Genomic DNA, 27,129 nt, shown 5'->3' on the forward strand with positions numbered 1-27,129 from the left:
CTATCTTTTTATCTTTAAGTGTTTAGGCAACAATTATGAAAGATGCTCCAGACATTCTGTTCTTAAAAGATCACAACTTTGGTAAATGGGCCAAGTTAAAAATGTTCTAGGAATTTATGCCTGAATTTGAATTTGGGGATCATGGACATATTACAGAATTAAAATTACCCAGAGCAATCATAAGCATAAAAGTTCTATCTATAAATCCAAAACTTCAGTTAAAGTTCCTGTAGAAAAATAAGTCTAATGTCTCTACTTAATTATCTACATCTAATAGACAAAAGTTGTACAAACATGATACATTCAAAAGGAAAGTTGGTAAACAAATCTTCAACACATTAGAAAGGTGATGCTTTGGGTTTTATGGGGGAAGGAACCTTACAAATATGACAATTCACATTTTAGTCAAAACATGTTACTTTGAAAATGTGACATAGAGACTTTGCTTGCTACAGAACCATTGCTGAATAAAAACTTGTTTTCCTGTGACTGAAGCTACCAGTTAGCATACTTTGCAAAGCTATTAAAATATTTTGAAAACCCAGAATATAAAACCTTAGAATCAAATAAATATTCAGACAAAGTCAATTTTGAACACAAGGAAATCTAGCTTCGTATTAGGAATGAAACCACATGTCCCTGGTTCCTTCAACAAATATGTTCAACCTATTTTTTTTTTGTGCTTTCCCTTCTCTTTGTTATTTGATACTGAATGTACAGATGGTATTTGTGATTTTTTAGAAATTCTTGGAAATGTAATACAATATGTACTCAAAAATTTTAAATGGACACAAGTTTTGTCCATGCGCTAGCTTTGATGTGCCACACTCTCAATTTTAAGATAATCTGTCACAGTATCAAGTGATATGAGTCGGGTATTTTTCAACTTTCTCCCTTGTTAGTGATAATATATGACTTTAAGACAACAGAAGATAGGGGCAAATAAGAAATGGAGCTTCATATTTCTACAAACTATAATAGTCAAACAGTGGCTTTTAAAATACATTCACACAGGATACTTATTAGTAAAATTAAATATCTGCCTATGAATATCAGAAAAGTAATTTGAAAAGAAAGAGCTTGGAACAAGGCAAATGGGAAGGGAAAAAGCTGGTCTCAGAACCCATTGTGCCATACCTGACTTTAACATGTGATATTCAAACGAATGCTCACACGCCTTACATCAAAGAAATGAAACAAAAATATTCAGCTATGTTGTACAAAATCTTTTTACATAAAACTTCATAAATCTTGAACACATTTACTATATCTGAATTCTAAAAAGTTGCCTATAGAATGGTGCTGGGATTCTGTTCTCTGCTTGCGTTTAGGCAGTGCTGTTGCTTAAAAGTTGACACCAGGCACAATATTTTAAAACAAAGTCAACAAGCAAGGAGCAGTAAGTAGATTTGAGCCTTTTCCAGATGTCAGTCCTGAGGATGCTGCAAAATTCCCCAACAAAATGTATAAAGCTATGAGGCGGATACTGATGCCTGACAGTGGGTGACTTAACATGCACTTGTATAACTGTTAAATGGCAAACAGTGCAGTTTCCTCTTCCTCAAACAACACCGTTTTATTAAATGTAAAGAACAATCTGGTTCTTAAGACAATTACCAGAAATCATATTTAACAGTTTAAAAGATATGTATCACAACCTAAAAATGCCCAAAGTTTCTTTTATCACCAGATAAAATATGCAGCAGCCCAATGGCATAAAGCTTATTAACTTATTCTGAGAACTAAAAAGTATATGAGTATATATTTATTTCACTTTCATTGATTATATACCATGTCATTCACCTGTCTTTTGGGCTTCTCACTGCCAAAGTTCCAAATGGCATGCATTTAACAAGATAATGCTGAGGACAAGCAGCATTTCTGATCATCTGAACTGGCAGCTCAAAACAGATACCACTCCTTTTACAAAGGAACAAAGGGTGAACAGTGTATGAAATTTGGGCAGGAGGCTAAAGGGAAACCGTGCACATGAAATTTGGGTTACCATGCCCCAAGTGTGTGCCATCCAAAATATAACACAATTACCTATTTCATCAGAGCTACTACCAACATTTACTAAAACCACATTAAAAATACACAGGATAATGAATGGTTTGAAAGAGTGCATTTGGAAGCAGAGAGAACCCAATTACACACCTTCTTGCAACAGAGTGCCTCGATCATACACAAAATAAACTTAAGCTGTTTACAATGTTTCCCAATTTTTTTTTATTTTTTCCCCTCTACATTTAACTATTAAAAAAGATTTTTATTAATAAATGGGCTCCTCTGTGGTTCATATACAATCATAAGTGAACTTTAAATTCCATTTTATACAAACATCTCAAAAAATATTGGGAGTGAAGTATGGTAGGAAATATTGCTCACATTGCTAATTAACATGCGTATATGAAAGGAGGAAAATGTTTTGCTAGTGCATATACCTCCAGAGCAGAAAACCCACCCAAAACAAAAGTTCTAAAATAAAACATACAGTAGCTGATTAAAAAAAAAGGTAATGTCCACAAAATTAAGTTTTTCATGCTATTCTACTTTCCAGTACTATGCTTCAGGTAATCAATTTGCATGGCTAGATGTTGGATGCTTGAGGTATATAAGAAGGGATACCTGAACTTTGAGGAAAATCTGTCATCTTAAGAGTTGTTTCTTCTCATTTGTTTATTCAGGTACTTTGACATTTTTAAAAGAACATTTTATTTACAACAAACTTCAGTGAACTACAATGACATTCCAATTACAATAGATGACAAACAACGCCTCCATCACTAGGCACTTTTAAAAGGGAGTTTGGGCTCTACAGAATCCTTTTGGATGCAATCCTGTGTGATATTACATCATCCCACCACCCTCATCCCACTTAAATTACCCTTCAGGGGAAATATTATTTTATATAGCCTGATTAGTTTACTATGGAAGAAATTAGTACAAAATGACCAGAGGAAATGTATCATTTAAGACTAATAAAACAGCCTAAGATGTCAGGTTTGAAAGAGGAAACAATTTGTATATATTTAAAACTAATTAAATAATTTAAATTTGACTTGTACTTTATATATTAGTGAGACACAAATATAGGCTATTTTCTTTTAAAATTTCATTCACATAATGGAAAATTTCTTGTTTATTAAAAATATCACATTTTGATACTAGAAACAGTAAAGTGCATGAAAAGTTTAAAATATAAATTTCAGAAAACTCTTATAGCAGCAAAAAAGCAGAATAAGGAAAAACTTAAAAACACAGACACAACCTTTTCCAATGTCACTGTGCCATAATTAACAACAAGTCACCAACCAATTTTCTCCCCACAAAATGGTATTTATGTTCACTGCCTCTTAAGTCAGATTTTCAAATGGCCCCTCCCGGGCAACAACAATAAAGGGGGGCGGGCGGTAATTCCAATATATCTAGAGGCATCAAAAGTTGGGAATAAACCAGTAGCTTAATTCAAACCTGGCCAGAGAATGGAAAAAAGACTAAAAGCATATGATGGCCATTTGGCAGCTAGAGTCAGAAAAAGTGATCCAAGGTTTTCAATTACTACTGCCCCAAATCTGTCCTCTCTATTATCCTCTTTATTATCTCAAAAAACCCAACTGAACAGCCATTTAACTTACTTTGGGAAACACGTGAAATATTTGCATGGCTTTACCTTTCTGAAACTTTAATTAGGGCCTTTTCAGTGAGCAAGTTGTTTAAACATTTCACTGTAGTAGCAAAAAATGATACAGACCATATAGTATCTCTTTTTCCAGCACAATCAGACAGAAAAGAAGAGTAGATGAGAAAAATGAAAAAATACCAGACACTAATTTTGTGGGCATCCTAAACATACCAAATTCTACTTTCAAGATATATGGCAGTATATACCGGCTATTTCCTTATAAATAAAATGGAAAGACAGGCATAGATTTAATAGTTCTAAAAAGATTACAACTAATAGGAGGACCAAAAAAAAGTGATTCGTTGAACAAAACAATCAGGATTTGGCCAAAAACTGTTATGTACTGTTAAATGCTTGATTTTGAAAGTATGTTGTGCAATTACCTTCCACTTCTCAAATTTTCTTATGGCTAGTTGGCTATAACATATTTTATGTACAAATCAAGCAAATTTAAGTGCTTTGTTAATGTGCAAATTACTTGGGGGCCAAAAATCAGTTTGTTATGAAGGAAAACAGAAACTCAAGCAAGTTTTCCCTATAAGGCATGCCATCATTCAATTTAAAATTTGGTATTTATAGTTTGTAAAAATTGTCTTTTACAAAAATGATTGGCTTATTTGAAAACAAATACACTGATGTTGGATTTCAAATTAGTGATCTATCAATTATGGATAGTGGCTCTAATATAATATGAAGAAATCCAATTAAAAATATGTTAAATTTTGGATAGAGATAGACAATAATACTTTGGTTCCAGCCCTAGTGCCAAATGTTATCAGTATGCACAAAAATATACAAAGTCTTATAGCAAACACATAATGAAAGGAACCTGAAGAAGCAGCTTAAGGATGGCCATACTTCACTCCTACATACTTTGATTTACAACTGTACAGGTCCATAGCAACAGATTCCCGTCTTTGCGGGGCAGTACTCCACTACCTCCGATTAGGCAAGTGAACACCATTAACAAGAGGCAGGAGTGGAGGGTGGAGTTCAAGTTGTGTTAACAGTGAGAAGTGGTCTGAAGGGATGTGAGGGTGTGGACACCCAGTGATGTTGTTCTCAACCAGCCATTGAGGATCTAAAGGCCCCAGGACACCAAGCACGTTCATATGAGTCTTGGAATAGAAAATGTAGTCAATCACGCCCTGGAAAGAAATTAGGGATGGGAGAGGGGAAAATATGCTTAGAACAAGAGATAAACTCCATATAAAGAACAATCTCTGATTTGGAAAAGCTAAGTAATCTGACTCCTGGTACCTCTTATAATTGACTGTAGGTCAAATAAGGAAGGCTCAAATCTTCAATGGGTTATTACATGAAATAAAGATGGTTCAATAGAGAAACAGCATCCTACTGAATCAGAAAGGTTTATATTTTACATAAATGATTAGCTGAAATGCTAACTACATCAAATGATTATTTAGGCATCTTTACAACTTACCTTTTTGGTTTAGTGAAACCTAACATCTAAGTATATTATGGAACTATACTGTCAACTATAATAAGCAAAAAATAAAGACATTTAGAACATTCAAGCAGATCTGAACAAAGCCTTCCTAAAGGATGGCTTCAGATTTGTTAAACCTAGTTCAGTTTTCTCAGATTTGCTATATACATGCAAACTTTGCTTAGTTTAAAAATGCTCATTTTCAGCTGGGTGTGGTGGTGCGTGCCATTAATCCCAGCACTTGGGAGGCAGAGGCAGGCAGATCCCTGTTGAGTTCAAAGCCAGCCCGGTCTACATAGTGAGTTCCAGGCCAGCTGGGGCTACAGGGAGACCATTTCAAAAAAGACCACAAAAAAAAAAAAAAAAAAAAAAAAAAAGCTCATTTTCGCAAACCCTGGTATACTATAAATTCAGATACTCTTGCTACATAAGGATACTCAAGCAAAATATCAGTCAGCCAAGGACCCACACACATACATACACACATCTATATACATGCATACACACACACACACACACACGTATATATAGTATCAGTTCTGTCTGATCAGTACATCTCAAAATTAGTGTGCCTTCACTGTCCTGAGCTACGCATGCAAGAAAGAAGACTTTGCCTAATGTAGTACCTATCTAAATCAAGAGTGCCAACACCCAAGGAGGAAAAAAATATTTCTACATATGGAATATTTATTGTCTGCTTGATTATTTGATTGATTTATTGACTGAGGTAGGTCTTGCTATGTAGCCCAGCTGGTGTTAAAATCAAATTCCTCATCTCACCCTCCCAAGTGGTGGAATTACAGGTATGTGCCATTACACCTGGCACATGAAAGATATTTTGAAGAAACAGCAACACAGAATTTAAGACCAATTTAGTCTTAAATTGTGGTACATGCCTTTAGTTTAGCACTTAGGAGGCAGATGTAGATGGATCTTTATGATACATGCCTTTAGTTTAGCACTTAGGAGGCAGATGCAGATGGATCTTTATGAGTTCAAGACTAGGCTAGTTTCAGCCAGTCAGAGCTCAACAGTGAGACCCTATACTCAAAAACAAACAAAACCCAAAACCAAAGTAATTTTTTAAAATCTATTCACATACCAAGACAACAATAGTTGTATAATTACTGAACACTTATTTGGGGAAATTTCTGTTACTGTTTTTCTGGGTTATGCTGGTGAACATATCACTTTAATTATAAAGATGGGATTTATCTTGCAGTAAACTATATTATTATTAAATATAGAAGTATTTTAAGTATTTCTTTTTAAAAACTTTTTATTTATCATTTTTATTTTATGTGTATGCATGTATTGTCTGCATGTAGGTAAGTGCACCTGTGTCGTGCAATGCCGGTGGAGGTCAGAAGAGGCCGTCAGATCCCCTGGGACTGGAGTTAAGGACAGTTGTTAGCTGCCATGTGGGTTCTGGGATTCAAACCCGGGTCTTCTCCAAGAACAACCAGTGTTCTTAACCGCTGAGCCATTGCTCCAGCCCCTAGAAGTAGTTCTTAAAGCTTATATAAAAGCAGGAGTATGCTAAAGCTGGTTAGTATCAACTTTAACATACCCTCTCCCAACACTATGCTCAAAAGTATCACATTATGAGTCTGGAAAAGTATGTAATCAACGGAAATCAACAAATACTATAATAGGTTTCTTTTTCCCAGAAGGCTAGTTATTAAATATTTATCAACATATCATCATGTGAGTGATCAAAACAATATGAACTATCACTGGATAGAATTATCTAATAGTAAAACATTAACTACATTAACTTCGAAGCCGTTTTATTTCCCATTTCCTAATAAAGCTGACTAATAATATCAACACATGGATTTCCTTTCTTCCTCCTACTTTTGTTTCTTGGAAAGGAATTAATAAACACTAAAATGGAAAAAAGTAGGAACTGGAGAGATGGCACAATGGTTAAAGTACTGGCTGCTCTTATAGAGGACCGAGTTCAGTTCCCAGCACCCATAATGGCAGTAACAACCATTTTGTAAGATAAGATATTAAAAGAAAAATTTCACAGAAAAACATTTATATAAATTCATTCAGGATATGCTTATTAGGTGCTTAAGTTCTTATTGAAAATAAAGGATGGTAAGCAAGTGAGGATTAACTAAATTAACATATACCCAAGTGCTTTAAACAGTGCCTGACACATAGAGAGCATTTTAGAAGTAGTTGCTATTATAACTATTATTTGAAATATGAACAAATGAAAATTCCAAAAGAACTGAGAAGACATCAATAATAACTATAAAACCTAACAAAATTCTTCATGATTAGGTAACTACTTAGACTAGACATTTTGAAAATCTAAAAATCCTTGATTATGTAATTAATCATAAGAATTTATACTTTATTTTTCACATGCTTATATTTGAAGTATTTCATATGCCAGCCCAGAAACTGCTACTCACTTTGAAATCAAAGGTGTAATTGGTATAAGGCATCAAGTTATTTTCATAGGCGCTCTTAAGTTGGAAGCCATGTGTGATTCTCCCTTCGGAGCTTCCATTCTTTCCACTGCAGCTGAAGTTCATAAGACATTCATTATACCTTAGTTCCTTGAAGTCTTTATGGTTGTCAGCTACTCCTCCATTGCTTAAATATTCCACAACACCTGGTAGAATAAAGGAACATTACCATTTAACCTGTAGTCCTTACACAAAGCTATATAACTAAATTTGATTCTACACAGACTCATGTTTATAGTGGTTTGGTTGAAGCAAGTGCATCTCTTTGAGTTCCAGGCCATCCTGGTCTATACACTGAGTTTATAGACCAGAACAACATAGTGAAACTCTCTCTCTCTCTCTCTCTCTCTCTCTCTCTCTCTCTCACACACACACACACACACACACACACACACACACACACACACACGGTACAGAGAAGAAAGAAGGAGGGAGACAGAAACCAAACATTTGCAAACAAGGATTTCAGCATTTATCTGTTAAGGAGAAGACATTTTTTAAGTTTGGTGACTTTCTGAATATTCCAAGTGCAGACATTTGAGTTATTTTGTATGTGTTGCTGAATGGTTATTTTAAGTAGCCTAATAACAGGGGCTGAGGATATAATTCAGTTGTAGAATGCCTGCCTAGCATGTACCAGGTGAAAAAACTCACTTAATACTGATAACATACAAAATTAAGACTATGTTTTCCTAATAGTACAAAGACTAACACTTTATGTTTTCCTAATAGTACAAAGACTAACACTTTATTATTTTACATTTGAAATCCAGAATCTAAAATGGAGAACTGAGATGAAGCTCAGACATAAAGCAGTATAGTGGAGGTCAAGGTCACTCAAAGCTTGTCAGAGTTATTAAATGAGGCACCTATCTGTGATGAATATTCTTTGGTTAACCCTAGAGACTGCCCTTCACTGCTCAACTCTGTGCCTCAGGAGGCTGATCATCAATGTAAACAGTTCTTTACCCCTCTAGTTTTTAGAGATTGGTCAATGGACAGCATAGGCAGAAAAAAAGACAGGACCAGCATAAGGCAGAGGTATACTGTCCACTGGTTCCTTTCTTATTAGTTTGGCAAGCATTAATTATATTACCAAGTTCTAAGCCATCACTCCAATTGCTGACCCTCTTCTACAATTATATTTTTCAAGTTCTGATGACAGCTCTCACTCATCATTTTAGGAGTAGAAGCAGTAAAGATATCCAGGCAATTCCTACAAGCTGCCATGAAGTTTGCTAGATCTGCCCACTTTTCTGCTAAAGGTGCCACTTTTCCTTTTTCCTTTTTTTAAAAATTCTGTCTCTCAGATGTTGGCCAGAACCTACATATGCTTTTTCGATTCCTTAAGCTTCCTTACTCTTTCTCTAAAGCACCTCAGCTTGCTATGTGGCTACCTGCCACCACATGGACCCCCATGCTTGCTTAAATTCAAATAGCATGGCTCCCCCACCCTCACCCCTTTTCTCTTCTTCATTCCCCTCTGGGCAGCTGCTGAGATTTACAGCTGGCCTGCTCTGGGGTTTTTCTTTTAAATGCTAATCAAGTATCTTCAAGCTTTTCTTTGAGTTCATTCTTAAATTCTATCATTAATGAGAGAGAACCTCAACAGAGAATCCTGATTTTTCCAGTTATAAGGACAACAGTCATAAGGGAATAGGGCCTGCTCTAGTGACTTCATTTTAACTTAATTGCCTCATGACAGGCCCTATCTCCAGGGTGGTGAGATGGCTCAAGGCGTTTGTCGACAAGACTGAAGACCTGAATTCGATCTTCTGAACTACAATTTGATCCTGTCTCAAAAACCAAACCATGCTGGATATGGTGGTATAGGTCTTTCGTTCCAGCACTGGGGAGGCAAAGGCAGGCAGATCTCTGTGAGCTCCAGGCGAGCCAGAGCTATGTAGTAAGAGCCTGTCTTTTTTTGTTTCCCTTAACTCTGAACACTCTTTTGCAAATAGTTTCTTTATTAAACTTTATGGAATTATTCCATCTCATTCTTGCAATTCCCATTGATATGCTTATCTCTAATTTAGAAGAGAAATTCTTTACTTAAAAGTTAAGAGCTAGCTGGGCATGGTGGCGCTCGCCTTTAATCCCAGCACTTGGGAGGCAGAGGCAGGCGGATCTTTGTGAGTTCAAAGCCAGTCTGGTCTACATAGTGAGTTCCAAGATAGCTGGGGCTATAAGGAGACCCTGTCTCAAAATGACAAAAAAACAAACAAAAAAAAAAGTTAAGAGCTAGCTGATCTTTCTACCAAGACTAAAAGCAAAACTGACAGCGAGGGGGAAATGATGTTATAAATACCTGAATCTGGCAATGAGTTAAGATCTGCGCATAGCACCAGCGGGATGGAGTTGGGATCTGCAGTTGGGCTGCCAGGCCTACTTGAGGCTTTCTCTAGAATGTTTTTAACTTCTGAGACAAACATCATGGTCTGAATAAGTTTCACATCAGAATACTCTGGGTCCCAATGCATGTGAGCATTTGCCACTATAAGCAGCTGTTTGTCTGCAGCATGAATAGGCTTCATACCTAAATTTAAACATCATAAAAAAAGATATAGAAAGTTATGCTGTATGTTTCTAAAAAAGTGGTATCTTAAAAAGTTTTCTCAAAAAGATCCATAGCCATTTCTTTACTCTTTTCCATAAAGTTATACTTTATTTTTATCTCAAATTAATCTGAGAAGCAAAAGGGTAATTCTGGAAATTCTAATACAGCAATTACTCTTCTAGATCATGTTGACAAATGGTAGCCATGAAGTAAACATACTCAATACATCTTCCATTTCACAAGTGTAGCAAGTGGTAAATCAATAGTAAAAGGGAATAATATTATATGAACTTACACAAAATGAAGGAAGCAATTTGTAACCCAAACAAATTTACTTTTAAAATAAAAATTAGGCAGCTGGAGAGAGAGTTCAGGAGTTAAGAGCACTTGCTGTTCTTGCAGAGAACCCAGGGTTCAGTTTCCAGCATCCATGTCAGGTGACTAACAACCATCTTCTAACTCCATTTTCCAAGGGATCTAATGCCCTCTTCTAGCCTCCATGGGAACCAGGCACACACATGGTGCACATACAAACATGCATCATTAATTCATATGTAAACATAAAATAAAATACAATTAAATTAATCTTAAAATGAAAATTAGGGAGTTGAATGCTCTTAAAAGTCTGGATACTTGCATTTAATAATTTGTGTGGGCTCAGGTTAGTCATTTTAGGTACTCAGGCTCATTTGGAAAAAGAAATCTTTTTTCTTTTTTAAAGTTTATTTATTATTTTTATTTTATGTGTATGAGCGTATCGCCTACATGTATGTGAGTGTACCCATATCGTGTATTGACATGGAGGTCAGAAGAGAACTCTGGATTCCCCTGGAACTGGATGTTAAGAGTTAAGGACAGTTTGTAGCTGCCATGTGGGTTCTGGGACTCGAACTCAGGTCCTCTGCAAGAGCAGTCAGTGCTCTTAACCACGGAACCATCTCTCCAGCCCAAGAATCTCTTTTTTTAAACCCTAAAATTCTGTTAAAAGTAACCATTAACATGGTATTTTCCAATGATGGACATGGTAATACATTAAGAATTGTGAAAATTAAACTTAACAGGTCCTGGACAGAAATAGGACCCCAAAATATTCAGGGCATAAAGTTCAATATGATGGTATAAGGTCACTTAAATAAAACTATATAAATATATTCTATGTTTGGATTTACATGGAGAAATGATCAAGAGCAATTTCTAGAATGTGAATGAGATAAGGGAATCTCTCACTTTTTAAATTTATGTACTTTTGAATTGTTAAAATAACAGTGAATATTCAAATTTAATTTTCTATTGAAATTTCTATAAAAATGCCTCAGATCTTTTTACTGAAATATAAACTTGCTAGGTGTGTTGGAACAGGCCTTTAACCCTAGCACACAGGAGGCAAAGGTCGGCGGATCTCATAAAGAGTTTCAGGCCAGCCAGGGTTACACGGTGAGACCCTATCTCACAAACAGTAAAGAAAGAAACATAAACTGTGGAGGAAAAGACCCAATTTTTAAGTCTGATACTTGGATAAAATTGCTTCCTTCTAATGTTACCAAACTATAATTTTCTTCAATGTTGAGAAAATAAACTTCTGAAGTAATCTGCTAGATGAGACTTTAAGGAGTCATTTTAAAGGCAATTTGATGAAAAGATAAACACATACAACCAAATTTTCTAACTTGTCTTCTTTTCCAAGTTTTACAATGTCACTTCTGGCTAAATGAAATGTTCACTGTATTAAATATTAAATATCTCTTCCCATAGGAGTCATTCACTCCTATATACTAAATTCCCCTTTCAGAAGTTTAAGAGACATATTTCAGGAAATAGAAGTGTTCTATAAGTTAAAATTATTCTTCTGCAAATTAAAAAGGGAGTAAAACTCCAAGCAATTTTTATAATATCAGAACAAAAGACACCAAAAGAATAATGGATTGGAAAGGACATAAAAATTGGGGGGGTGGGGGGCGGGGAAAAGAAGTTAACGTGAACTCTCACATCAAAGTCAGGTGTGGTGGTGCACACCTTTAATCCCAGTACTCAGAAGGCAGAAGTAGACAGACCTCTGTGAGATCGAGGCCAATTGGTCTACATAGTAAGTTCTAGGCCAGCTGGAGCTAGAGGGAGACCCTGTCTCAAAAAATACAAATGAATAAAATAAAGACCGGTTGTGTTCAGTAATAAAGTGAAAATCTGTTGTAAAGGGAAGTTTGACAGCATGTACAGTCTGAATAATTCAAACCAATACTCAAGGCAATAATATTTTTCTTTTGTGAAAAGTACAAGGAAGAATGTTGATGTGGCCTTAATACCTAGTTCCTTCTTAAAATATACAATAAGCAATAAAATGCTGGAGGCAGGCAGTAGAAAGGCTAACAAAAGATCCAGATAATGTGAAATACACAATGAATTTTTGACTCTGAAGAAAGCTATAAATAATCTAAAAGTACCTCGTAGATAAAAGATCTTGTTCTCATCCTGACAAAGACTGACATATAACAAAGAAATTAAAGAAAATATGCCAACTATTTAACCTTAAAAACAAAGGGTTCACACTCAAGAAGCTAAAAATACTCAAGAGGATAAGTCAGTATAATTCCTATATTCAGCCTAACCAAAACATACGCTTATTTCAAAGAACCTTTTCAATTAAGGCTTATTAAAAAGACTCACAGATATTACCTGATAAGACTTTCAGAAGCCATAGAATATATCAAGAAATCTCAAAAAAACACGATGCTTTATGTAATTATTACTATTTTCTTGTCTGCCTCCCTTAACATTCCTTAAAAGAAAAGGAAATAACTTTGGAATAAATAATAGCAAGATTCTCTTGTTTTGAGATATGAAGGATGGTATTTATTTTTAATAAGAATATTTCATACCTGCCCCTCAAAATAAGGTTTATTCATTTAGTTTATGAAGGAGAAATGGCAACAAGCTAATAAAGGTTTCCATTCTTTAAAAAAAGACTTTAAATTGCACTCACCTGTTCCAAATAGTTCTTTGTGGACCTCTAGTACCACAGCAACGCCAATGTTATCTTTTGTCATCACTCTATTCAACATAGCTTCGGATCCATCTGAATTAGCCATTGCCACTTGGTTAAATTCCACTGTATGCTTCTGCACCAATGTAAATCTAAAAGGTACAATGCATTATTTACGATGATTTAGGTAGTTGGATGTTTAAAAAGACATGATTAGAGACACTACTGATCATCTCTGTCATTTTCTAGATACAAGTGGCCACTGATACAGTTCTGGCCAATGGAACATAAGAAATCTGATTTATATAAACAGTTATGGAGGTCCCACCTAACAAAAATGGAATCCCTTTACTCCTTTGCATCTTTCCCCTTCTAGCTAGTGCCTAGGGAACTAAAAACCAAATGTGAACCAAGCAAAAGGGTAAAAGCCAATCTCCAAAGGATGAGGAAGCAGCTGAGCCAGTTCTGTTTTCTAGATTGGTTCTTGTGTATGAAAATTCATTTACTTAATCTACTATTCAGATTGTCTGGCATTTAAAGGTACACACAATCTTAACTGAGTCGGTAACTTAAAGAGAACACAATACCTTATCAAGATATTTGTGAACAAAATGTAGGAATACAACCTTTGTTTCAGCTAAAGAGTTACCACAATTTTTTCTGACTACATTTTGACTAGAAAACTATAATTGGATCTAAGTTTTCAGAGAAATAATTGTGTTATAAGAAGGAATGATTCACTGTGATGACAGCTTCTATACTATGGAAGTTTATTTCCTTAATGACAAATTAGTATTATATAGAGTTATAGGATATAATAAAAAAATCTAGTGCTGACATTTAATAGCAGTGTGAATCTGGTCACTTGGTCAAACCATTTAATCTCTTTTCTAGCTCAATTTTATTAGTTCTGTGAAATATTTATAGGAAACTAAAACTTACTAAACACATTACTTTGGGTGGAACTTTTCTGAGACATGGTCTTGCTATGTAGCTGCAACTAGCCTGGAACTCACTGTGTAGACCAGGATGGTCTCAAATCTGTAGCTAATCCTCTCTTCTAGCCTCTGAATGCCTATTAATGGAAGCAGAAGAATGCATCACCACCCCTGGCTTAACACTAATTTTCACTAGAAATTAAATGAAGACACTTTGCAGCCTGTTTCCTTACTTTCTTCCTAGCTACCATATATACATTCCTTCAAAAATATTGACTAAAAGCTTGCTATGCCACAGGATGGTGTGCTTGATGAAGTAATACTTCCCCACTCTCTTCATGTTCCAATTCTGAATGCCTCAGATGTGCCTAGAAGTATAAAGGGTCAGTCATGTGGCCTATTGCAAACCCAGAGTTCTTAAAGGAAGTATAGTTTTTATGCTCTACTATAAAAAGGTGGTCCTTAAGCTGAAACATGAAGATAAGAAATGATACTAGAGATGAAAGAAATAGTAGCAGCTAAAGAGATTACAGGGGCTACAATGGTATTAGGAGAACAATTATGAAGCTCTAGAGGTTGAGTGAGGGATGATGATGGCTCAGATAAGGACAATAAAAACAGGCATATTTTCAAAATGCATTCAACAGATAGCATCAACTAATCTATACATCTAACTTCCTCAAAGATTTTTAAACAGTGAAATGTCTTTTCCAAAGAATTTCTAGTGAGAGTCCTATATATAAAACAGATCAAAACTGTATTAAATCAGAATATATCACTGAAAATACTAGTTTTCATAAAATGTGAAATCAGAAGGTTAATAATTTTATTCTTTTGTGTCTTTGTATCTATTTTGCTTTGTTACAACAAAGTATTAATAAAAATCCTGATCTTCATACAGATACAGATATAAGTAATAAATAAGTGGCCTTACACACAGAAAAGCCAAATAGGCATGCAGAAACATGATTCAGAAGTCTGCACTGTTCTCAGAACGCAGTAAAGTCAGTCATAAAAGAGCAAGTGTGGTCCTTCCTCAAATCTCTCTGAAATTTCCTGTTTCACTAGTGATTTCTTCTATGTTGGTATGCCTGTCATGGATGCCACCTACGTGGAGGTCTTCACAGAGCTAAGCCTGGTACCAATGCTATCTCCTTACGCCTCCAAACCAGAAACTAAAGAAGTATCTTTGTAAAGTACTCAACCCCAAGTACTTTTATGTGGTAACAGATTAATATAGTACAACAGTTAGAACTGAGCTTTGAATAAATAAATTACTACCTTTTTCATTTTGTACTATATTTGTTAAAGGCTAATGTTGCACTTTGGTTACAACCATACCAATTAATTAGAAGCCAGAAAGGAATGCATATATCTAAACCTTGTAGGATCTTTTTGCTCTTAAACCAAGTTTCTTCAGTATTACAAAAACGTAAAATTACAAGTACATAAAAAAGTGAAAAAATATTTTAATAAGTAAATATTTATAGAGATTTAGAAGGAAAAATTAAAGAAAACTGAGTCATTTATAGCCTAATATTTCAATTAACAAGTCATGTTTCCTAGCTCTTTTTCTGTACTTGTATTTCTACACAATTAGTAATAATGTGAGTTTATATTTTGTTTAAAAATGATCATTTTAATCAAGGACATTTCCCTGAACATTAAATATCCTCAAAATAATTTTTTATGACTGTATTTGATACACACCAGGGGGGGTGGAGGGAGAGGGAGAAAGAGAGAGGGAGACAGAGAGGGAGAGGGAGAGAGAGAAAGGAAGAAAGAGAGATTGTAGTGGTGAATGCCTGCTGTACTAACAAATTAAGAGGCTGAGACAGGAGGACTGTGTAAGTCTAGGGGTTTCAAGTCAGTCTGGGTACCACAGTGAGTGCCTCATCTCTCTAAAACCTTTTTAAAAACAAACGGATTCTTTGTAAATAAGTACTTGATTATAACTTTTTGTTGAACTGCCATTTATTTCTGATATTGGCTAATGATATTACAAACACTTTTACATATCTTATTTCAATCCTTCTATATTTTTCTTCTTTCCACTAATAATCTTTGAACACCAAATGTTATTAGGTATTAGTTCATGAGCTTTGGCTCATTCAACCACTCACATCAAGAGCACTTTGAAACGTCATTCTGTCTTTTTAACAGATTTAATATCCTTGCCAACTTTTAGGCATTCATAAATGTCAAGTTTGTGTATTCAATGTTCCCTGAAATAATTAAAATGCTCAATGGGATAGAATAATATGGGATAGTAATAATAAAAGTTATCTATTATTGAGAATCTACTCTGCATCAAGACCTGTGGTATTTCATACATGCCACTCATTGTGGGGTTTTCTGTTGTTATTTGTTTGCTTAGGTCTTTTTGAGACAGGGTCTCTCCCTGTAGTCCCAGCTGGCCTGGAACTCAATATGTAGATCACGCTGGCTTTGATTTCACAGAGATCTGCCTGCCTCTGCCTCCTGAGTGCTGGGATCAAAGGTATGCACTACCATGCCTGGCCTCATACATGCCAGTTTTAAAAATCTGTACACAGAGATAGTCTTTTAATTTTTATATATTTACTTTATAGGTATGAGTGCTCTGCCTGCATGTTTTGCCTGAATGTATGTTAAGTGCACCTGTGTGTACAATGCCCACAGAGGCCAGAAGAAGGTATCAGATCCCCGGACACGGAGTTAAGGATGGCTGTTAATAGCCATGTGGGTGCTGGGAACGGAGCCCAGATCTTCTGCATGTGCTCTTAACCACTAAGTGATCTCCCCAGACTTCTTCCCCAGAGTGTTTATCACTCCTTCAGGAAATACAAGAGCTGTTTGCCCACTCAATGTCATAAACCTTGTTAGCACACATCAGATTAAAAAGTAAAAGACACAGCCGGGAGTAGTGGCACATGCCTTAAATCCCAGCACTCGGGAGGCAGAGGCAGGTGGATCTCTGTGAGTTCAAGGCCAGCCTGGTCTACATAGTGAGTTCCAGGACAGCTGGGGCTACAGGGAGACCCTGTCTCAAAAAAGACAAAAAAAAAAAAAAATCTTTTCAATTGAATCTTGAATATCATTATTGGATTTAATGCAATAATACCTCTAGCTTTCTTCTTCACTGGTATAATTTGAGACTATATTACTATATTTCTTTTTAAAGTTTTCACTCTTCCTGAAGTATCTTCTTTTTACTGTCTTTGGTTTCAAGAGGTACAAAAAAATAAAACTGATTTTCCTAAATAATGTGCCTATGTCACTATAACTCAGTCCCTTCACTGACACTGAGGAACTCTAAAGAGGCAGTTATACTCTCAAGTGTAGACAGGGTATCTATGTCATTATTACCCACCCTCTTCACTGACATTTAGAAGCTCTAAAGGAGAGTCATATTCTCAAGTCTTATCATTTCAGCTTCACTGAAAGTTGATGAACCAGAAATCTGTTGAGTTAAGGGAATCAAAAAAATTCAATTGTTCTGGTGAGAATTAAATAAGGATGTATATGCTTGGACTTTACCAAATTTTCAGGTATTCTGCTTTTATTCTTAAGAATTTTTTTTGTTATATGTATATGTGTTTGTCTATGTGTAGGTATATGCATGCAGGTATCATCAGATTCCCTGGGGCATGGAGTTACAGACGTGTGTAAGGAGCCAAACTCCCGCACTGGACAGCTTACCCTGTAACTCTAGCTCCAAGGGATCGGATGTCGTCTTCTGGCCTCCACAAGAACTTACATATATGGCATACACATACAAAGACACAGACATACAGAAATAAAAAAAATCTTTAAAAGATTTAGAGTCTACCCACACTAACAACATTTTCACTTAATTTTCTTTTCCTATACACTACTTTCTGTCTCACAGATTTCCATACATTTAAAAATATAGCATTCTTCCTCTATACTATCGGAGCTTTTCTTTTGACTAAGATGCATGGGCGTATACTTTTCATTATTCCAAGCCAACAATTTTTGGTAATTTGTAAAATCTTGAGCCTGTTGTTCTTTCATAATTTGAAATTCATTTAGTATTTATACTCTGGCTGGTGTACTCTGACTTATAAGCATTAGTCCTGGTGCTACTTTATCCCAAGAATTTTTCTCTTCCCTTCCCTTTTTGAAAATGTAATCAAAAGCTCACTGGGTACAAGAAATAACATACCATAATCAAAACCAATTATGACAAAAAACCCAAACAGCAGCAACAACAATAAAACACACTTCTTATGTGCCTGAGAAAGATTACTGTGAATGTTTCATGTTCAGGAAGAACATGTTCAAAAACAGCCTTCCAACAAGAAGTAACAATTTCTTACCAGCCTATGGAGGCCATGTGATTATACTAATACTTGAGAGAGAACACTGAGCACTAACTGTCAGCAACTAAAGCAATGTATAGACATTAAATAGTATCCCTCTCCCACCCCATCATATTTATAAGGAAAAAGAAACATAGTACACCATTGTGAAGATAGTCTGGCCCGGTAAGATCGATCAGTGGGTAAAGGTACTTGTCACTAAGCCTAATGACCTGAGTTCAATCCCTGGAACCTATATCATAGAAGGAGAGAACCAATTCCCTCAAACTGTCCTCTGCCCTCTACACATAGGCTACGTACTGGTGCACATGTTCACACCCAAACCCATACAAACAAATTTTTTAAATGTACAAAAAAAAAGTACACTCATCCAAAAGTTAACTTATACCTTTCTTTTTGAATTTATCTCTGTACTCATAAAATCAAACCAAAAAGAATTCCTTAATCTATATTCAGCATAAAATATATAAAAGATGTCCTTGAGTCCCTTTAATCATCAGCATGCAAGAAAATTAGTAAAGGCAGAATTGGAAACTAGGATGAATACAGAAGAAAAGGAGATAAATAGCATTTTATATTCATACAGCTTTTTAACTCTTGAAGGCACTTTCACTTTCTTTATCATTTTAGTCACATAATAAACCTTAAATTCTGAGATGCTAGGTAGAACAGGTTTTATTACCTCATATTTGAAAGGAAAGGGAATGGTGGCACAGTTATCTTACATGCCAACTTTAATGGGAAGTTAACATGAGAAAATAAAAATCAAGATCTCATTTAAAATAAAACAAAACAAAAACCAGAGGCTTCTAAATAGTATCACTACCTACTGAAGAGGAAATTAATAACACAGAGATCAATGACATAAATTACATAGGAGTATCACAATAGCACTTTGAAAAGATGTAACAGTTTGGAACAGCACTATAATTTCTGAATGCCCCTTTTCCAAGTACAAAACTATATTTAATAATGAGGGGGGAAAAGCAAGTACTTAGTCTTACCTGGTATCTCTGAGACTGGAAGCAGGTTAAAAAGTGAGGCAATACAGTAAGGACTAAGTACCATGACAACCTAAGTTCCCAATCCTGTGACAAGAGACTGCTTCTTCATAGTGTAGTGGCCCACTGTTATAAACTGCTGTTCTCATCTTTCCCTTTCTCCTTGATTTAAAATAAAGTATGATCAGAACTGCTAATCCCAGAACAGCAGGTAATTCTAGTTTCTAGATACAGTTTTATCTCCATTCTTTCCCATTTTGGATTTCGTCAAGCTGTATGTATACATATATATATATATGGTTCTAATACCCCATTTCTACTAATGGTTAAATCTATAGTGTAATACATGGCAAAAAGAATTTTAAATTCTAAGTTTATAAAAAAAAATATCTGTCTTTAAGGGCTGGAGAGATGGTTCAGCCACTGAGAATATATTTTAAATGTCTGTCTTTAACTCAGTGTTCTACATATAAACTACACATATAAAATGCATATGTATATTTTATAAAATGTTTGAGACTATAAATAATATTTGGGATAAAAGACAAAGTAAAAGCTCATTTCTGGCTCTTGATTGATCACAATTTTATTTTCTGGTATCTATCTAGACCTGTAACTACTTAAAAAATGATGTTTATAATGATGATTGAAAGGTGCTGCCAAATCTTAAGATTTTTAAGAATTTCCTCCTCCCTCCAAATCAAACTGGATGGGGCTACAGTATAGCTCAGTAGGGAAGTACCTGCTTGATATGCTCAAAGCCTTGAGCTCAATAATCAGCAATTACCACCCTGTCCAAATAATACCACTAGAACATTTCACTGTATCCTAAGTCTCTAAATGTTAGTAATCTATGTCCTGGCCTTTACTAAATAATAACTTCATCCTTTCATCATGATGGGAAAGTATTCTTCTAAAAATATCACATGGTGATTTGGAAAGAGTGAGACTTTGAAAATACACACAGAGTTCAAGTATTCTTCTACAGCTACCATTTGACTTTGTCCATTTTGTAACATAAAAATGGTATTTACAGATAAGAAAAAATAAATGAAGAAACTGATCTCAAAAGGGTAGTTGTAACTAAACAGGAGAGACATATGATTCCCTAGTTTTTTCTTTGCACTATCATCTCTCCACTCAGAACAAAGAAGAAAATGTAAGTGGGGTCTCTGGATAGTTAGCTAATAAAAGCAGGACTAATATTTGCTGTCAGGAAAAACAGTAGTTTTCGTCTATTGTATAGTCCTGTCATTCCAGGAAGTTCTGCAGCAGAAGTTTAATATTGTATCACACTCAAAAAGTCTTCATGTGTTACAGAGTTCGTGTTATTAAACTATTTAGGAAACAGTGATGGAAAAAAAATCCAATTAAGTATTTCTTATGTACTCATTTTTAAAAACAGCTCACAGTATTTTAATAAATCAAGAATGAACTTGCACATATCCAATGGTCAAAAGTTTCCTACATTGCAGTAACAATGGCTATTTCAAAACTTTAACCACCTCTAGTAAATTATCAAGAAATTCAAATTTCTTCTCAAAACTGTAAGGGGTATAGGGCTGGAGAGAAGGCTCAGCAGTAAGAACACTGAATGCTCTTGCAGAAGACCTGGGTTTGAATCCCAGCATCCAAATGACAGCTAACAACTGCCTGTAACTCCAGTTCCAGGGGATCCAACACTCTCTTCTGACTTCTGTGGGCACTGCACAACATGGGTGCACTTACACACATGCAGGCAATACATACACATAAAAATAAATAAAATATTTTTAAACTATAATAATTTTTTAAAATATTTTATTTATTTTTATTTTATGTGTATGCATGTATTTCCTGTGTGTAGGTAAGTGCATCCATGTCGTGCAATGCCCGTGGAGGACAGAAGAGGCTGTCCGATCCTCTAGAACTGGAGTTAATGGACAGTTGTTAGCTGCCATGTGGGTGCTGGGATTCAAACCCAGGTCTTCTGTAAGAACAACCAGTGTTCTTAACCACTGAGCCATCTCTCCATGTGTATGCATGTATTGCCTTGCATGTAGGTAAGTGCACCTGTGTCATGCAATGCCTGCAGAGGTCAGAAGAGGTTATCGGATCCCCTGGGACTAGAGTTGGACAGTTAGCTGCCATGTGGGTGCTGGGTTTCGAGCCTGGGTCTTCTGCAAGAACAACCAGTTTTTTTAACTGCTGAGCCATCTCTCCAGCCCCAGGAATCATTTTTAAAGCTTCCATATTATCTGGAAAGAAATAATAGCAAGTGGGCCAGCATGGCACATACCTACAATCCCAGCACTTGAATAGTGAAGTTCAAGGCTACACAGAAAGATACTGTTTAGGGAGACAAGAAAGCAGGCGAGAAGGAGATGGAAAAAGGAGAAAAAGGAGGGGAGCATGGAAGGAGGGAGGAAATAGGAGTTGCAAAAATAGCTTGATGTCATTAAATGTTTTTATGTTATCACATAGTTTTTTAAACTTATAATGTTTCAAAGAAAATTTTCTATGAACATGGGTAATAAATGTCAAACTCAAGGCAATTTTTCTAAATAAGGTAAACTTGTACAAAGCGAAAGTCAATACTGGAGATGAAACAAAAAGACTAAGATTCTATTTGTTATGGTGGTTAATGGCATGAACTGTGACTTCAGAGAGACTGCTGTGTAACCTTGTTAATGGAACCGGTCTATTTCTTGATTTCCTTGATCTACTAAAAAATATCTTAGAGCTGGGCATGGTGGGTGGCCCATGCCTTTAATCCCAGTGCTTGGGAGGCAGAGGCAGACAGATCTCTGTGAGTTCAAGGCCAGCCTGATCTACATAGTGAATTACAGGACAGCTAGGGCTACAGGGAGACCCTGTCTCAAAAAGACCAAAAGAAAACCCGAAACAACCAAAAAAAACAAAAAGACCTTAGAGAAGTGTTTTAAAATTTAAAGACAATCTATGTAAATAATTAGAAAGGGACTTATTTGTAGTAGACACTATAAAAATAATGGCAATCCTTATTTATCCTGCCATTAAATATGAGACTCTGCACTAAATATTATCCAAAATGATAGAATTTCTATTAAAAGTTCATGAAATAGTACATACAAATGAGAAGTGAGCCAAATATCTTTGAAATTCTCTGAATTTGTTAATATCAGGAAAATATTGACTGGCTTATTATATTAGGAATTGAACAGGAAAATAGACCTACGCATGTATATGACTGTCTTGTAAGTAGATAATTCTTTAATGAATCAAGTCCAAATTATTAACCAAATTATTAACCTCTCTCACACTTTTGTACATTTTATTTTCCAATGACTGGTTTCCATCATTTACTCCCCCACTTCCATAAGTCCTGTGCCTCTTTTCTGTCCTTTTCTATTCATTTATCTACAGCTTTCTATATGTATCATATTATATTATATTGTGACTGTCCTATATTTCTATCTTTTCCTGCTATATCTGAACTTCTAGTACAATTAAGAATTATTTATGAGGCCGGCTGTAGTGGTGCATGGCAGCCTGGTCTACAAAACAAATTCCAGGCCAACTGGGACTACAGGAAGACTCAGTCTGTTTAAAAAATTAAAAAAACAAAAACAAAAATATAAAGAACACAAATCTCACTTCCAGTACATAGCCTAAGAAAAATAAAGCATTAGCTAGTTTTAACTTCTATAACACTTGCTATTTCTAGCTTCATGTTTTTAAGAGTCAGACCAGAGACTATTTTATGTAGTAATTAAAAAAAGAAAAAAGAAATAAGTATATGCTCTAGTGCTTTGTTTTCTTAACTCACTTTTCCGTTTTGAAGAATATTGCACAACCGTCTACATGTTTTCTTTCCTGCTCAGACATGATTTTGGCACGTGACTTTGGAGAAAAAAATCCATCATATCCACGATCCTTCAATGCTGGCAGAAAGAGAGTAAAGTATTGCTCTGTTTCCACTTCCTAAGATGAAAGAAAGGTTGTTATCTACATGACAGAGAGAAAGAATGAATGGCTAAGACATAACTATTCAGCATGATGAGTAGGGAGCGATTGGAATACAATCCATGTAACAGCTATCATCCTATCGTACTTTACTGATGGCAGCTGCATTTGACACAGTATTTTAAACAGGAAAGAACAAGAAAGGTGGCATGGTTCTCTCATGTTCACCATAAGCAGTTAACAATAGGAGTGGGACTATAAGCCAGGTCTTTTGATTCCCAATTTAGAGTTCACTGTAATAAACTTTACTTCCTCAATACTAATAATTAAACAAAGCATAGATGATTGGTGGGTGGTAGGAAATAGTAAATTTTAATATAAAGAGAAAAATGGTTAAATTCTAAACTGGTAGAAAGGGATGCTAGAAAGTGTGAAAGACACAATCTATCAATGGAAACAGAATCTACTTTCAGGGAGTTCTAGGAATAGCAATCATTCAATGGTTTCTGTTAATTTAATAATTTAGATGCCTTATTCTTTGACCCATAAAAAATTGTAAACAGACCTTTCCAAATGGCATAATTCAATATGGAGGTAATGATTTACATATAATGGTGCTCTTAACAACTAGGTGTTAGTGGCACAGGCCTTTAATCCCAGAACTCTGGCAGCAGAAGAAGACAGATCTCTGTGAGATCCAGGCCAGCTGGGGTGAAAGGGATACCCTGTCTCAAAAGCAAAACAAAAGAAAAAGGTACTCTTAACAGAATGATTTTATAGAGCAAATCTGTAAATGACTGTAACTATCCAAAATTATACTCACATAATTATACTCACATAATTAACTTTTTTTAAGATTGTTAGTAGCATGAAAAACTCATTAAGTGAATAAACAAAATACACCAATGGTGCAATCTCAATTTTATTCTGAAAAAATAATTATAAATAAGTCAATTAAATGAAAAGTGGGAAAATTAGTACAATAAAAAATTACATAAGTTTTAATACAACAATTATCTTTGGGGTATGATGGTACATTCCTTCCTAGGACAAAATAACAAAATTGTTATATTTTTCAAAATTTTCAACTTTTCTAGACTAAATACTCTAATAGAGTATTGTATGATATGTAATAACTCTAGCACAGTATGGTTTTTACTTTTTTTTTTTTTTTCGGTCTTTTTGAGTCAGGGTCTCCCTGTAGCGCCAGCTGGTCTGGAACCTGCTATATAGACCAGGCTGGCCTTGAACTCACAGAGATCAGCCTGCCTCTGCCTCCCGAGTGCTGGGATCAAAGGCATGTGCCACCACGCCTGGCAGTATGGCTTTTAAAATAGAAATGGTTTTCTTAAATTATGATTTACCTTTCAAACTGTTTTACTTAGAAGGGATGAGTGTGTTACAATTATAAATATTAAACCAAAGGCTAGAGAAATCACTACAATAGCCTAACTTCTGCTTCCTTCTCCCCCAGTTCTGATCATTCTTCATGTATTAGATTGTCAAAGATTTTTACCTTGTTCTGTTTTAGGCAATGTAAAAACACATTAGCACATTTCCTTTATTTAAAAAAAAAAAAAAACCTGGCGGGCATGGGGTGGTTTGAGACAGGGTGTCCCTGTAGCCTCAGTTGGTCTGGAACTCACTATGGAAACCAGGCTGGCCTCAATCTCACAAAGATCCACCTACCTCTGCCTCCCAGTGCTGGGATTAAAGACACGTGCCAGCACACTCAGCCAAAAAAAATTTTTTTAAGTAATGTTTTCTTCTCACCAATAATTTTAAAGCATCTCTAAGAAATAAGTATTTGAAATGATGGATATATTAACAATCAATATAGTCATTTCACCATATACATATTAAAATGTCATACTATATCTAATAAATATCAATAATTATTTGTCAATTAAAACATTAAAGGATTTAATATAAGTTTGAAAGGTCTTAATAAAATTACTAAAAACTACTCACAAATCTTTTGGGCTAATTTTTAGCTAAATGTTGAAAAGAAGTGATAAAACATAATACATATTCTTCAGGTAAACTCATTATAATAAAATGTTATTAAACAGAACACTTCAACTCAAAGCTATGTAACTTCTATAACTGGGCCCACTGTGAAGCCTATAGTCAGTGACTGGTTGGTTCACCTACTTGGAGATCTGCACTCTTAGGGAGGCTTTAAAGGAAGGGAGGAGGTTTTTGAAAGTTATTTTCATTATTTGAAAGGTCAAACAGATATGTTAAATTTTTCAAAATAACAATATATAAATTTACTGGAAAACAGACAGATCTAAATTTCAGAGATGGTTTGCAATGTAAGGTACAAATGCATCATTTACAGTGCAATTTTTTAAATGCTTACCTTTAAGGAACATCTGTTAGCAACCACTTTCTTTCAAACTCTACTACAAGTTACATCTATATTCCTGAAAGATTAGCAATTTCTTATAGTTTTCTTTTTCTTTTTTTTTTTTTTTTTTTTTAAAGATGAGACAGGGTCTCCCTGTAGCCCCGGCTGTCCTGGAACTCACTATGTAGACCAGGCTGGCCTTGAACTCACAGATCCGCCTGCCTCTGCCTCCAGAGTGCTGAGATTAAAGGTGTGCACCACCATACCCGGCCCAAGTTTTCTTTTTCAATAATTCCAATAATTTGTTCATGGGGTGAATTGTTAACATGGATAACAGGTAAGATTAACTTCAGAAAATAGTAAATGAATGTTACTGCATAGGGGTACTCAGTCAACAATAAAGTTTTACTATGGAAATCCCTTAAATGCTTATTAAAATTACCCTCTTTTTTAAGAAAAGGAGAGAAATTAATCACTTTCAAGTTATGCTTTGAACACAGGTTGTCACCCAGAGGTAGGATCTTCTATTATTTTTAGTTGACCTTTAAGTTAAATACATTTTAATTTCTATAGTGTTACCTGAAGACTAATGATATCTGCGTCCCAGTTAACAATTTCTTCCATAATTCCCTTTTTCCTGTATTCCCAGTTTAATGCCCAGGATGGGCAATAGCCATATAGCTGCCGGGTAGCGTATTTATCACATAACACATTGTAACACATAACCGTGAATGATGCTAAGAAGTGGGAGGGAAAAAAATAGACAAAAGGGAGGAAAAGTTAGACAACTTTTTGTAAAGTAGTATCAAGAATATACCTACATAAGCACACAAATAAACCCCATGTATCATCACTGTAAAATGCTGAGGGTAGGAATAAAGTTATGTTAAACTATACTTCTTTTGTATTTACTTGGGAGGTGGGATTTCTCACAAAGATAGGATGTTCTAATTATTTTTTCATTTACCTTTTAAGTTAAAGACAATTTCACTTTCTAGAGTGCTACTTAATGACTTCATTGAAATCTATTATATCAATGTTTGTGTAATAGTTTAGAGTTAGACTATTAGTATTTGAGTTTTTGAAGAAAATTTAATAAATTCCAAAAAAAATTTTTTTTTTTTTTGGTCTTTTTGAGACAGGGTCTCCCTGTAGCCCCGGCTGTCCTGGAACTCACTATGTAGACCAGGCTGGCCTTGAACTCACAGAGATCCACCTGCCTCTGCCTCCTGAGTGCTGGGATTAAAGGTGTGTGCCAAACCAGAATGTTAACTCTGAATTTTATTTGCTGAGAAAAGATTTTTTTGTATAACTGAAATGAAAGAAAATTTGGTTTCACTGAATTTAGAAGGTTCTAATTTTATTAGTTCTTATTACTAAAATACTGACAATTAATATTTGGGGGGACTTCTTACTATACTCTGAGCCAGAAA

General features: G+C 35.2%; 1 protein-coding gene across 3 annotated transcripts in view; it reads right to left on the reverse strand.

Moving 5' to 3' along the window:
• Window positions 1-342: 342 nt before the first annotated feature.
• Cnot6l (CCR4-NOT transcription complex subunit 6 like) overlaps window positions 343-27,129 on the reverse strand; it is a 106,799-nt gene continuing 80,012 nt past the window's right edge. For all 3 annotated transcript variants that reach the window (XM_008843688.3, XM_017800787.2, XM_029568591.1), the window contains exons 7-12: window positions 26,276-26,433; window positions 23,207-23,361; window positions 13,156-13,307; window positions 9,930-10,157; window positions 7,565-7,767; window positions 343-4,833 (exon numbers count right to left, since the gene is read on the reverse strand). In XM_008843688.3, coding sequence (XP_008841910.1) covers window positions 4,621-4,833; window positions 7,565-7,767; window positions 9,930-10,157; window positions 13,156-13,307; window positions 23,207-23,361; window positions 26,276-26,433 — 1,109 coding nt within the window. In that variant the 3' untranslated portion in view covers window positions 343-4,620. The remainder of the gene's footprint in view (window positions 4,834-7,564; window positions 7,768-9,929; window positions 10,158-13,155; window positions 13,308-23,206; window positions 23,362-26,275; window positions 26,434-27,129) is intronic.

The sequence above is a fragment of the Nannospalax galili genome, unplaced genomic scaffold (genome assembly GCF_000622305.1).
Source record: "Nannospalax galili isolate Female #2095 unplaced genomic scaffold, S.galili_v1.0 scaffold440, whole genome shotgun sequence".
In the NCBI taxonomy this organism is placed as follows: Eukaryota; Metazoa; Chordata; class Mammalia; order Rodentia; family Spalacidae; genus Nannospalax; species Nannospalax galili.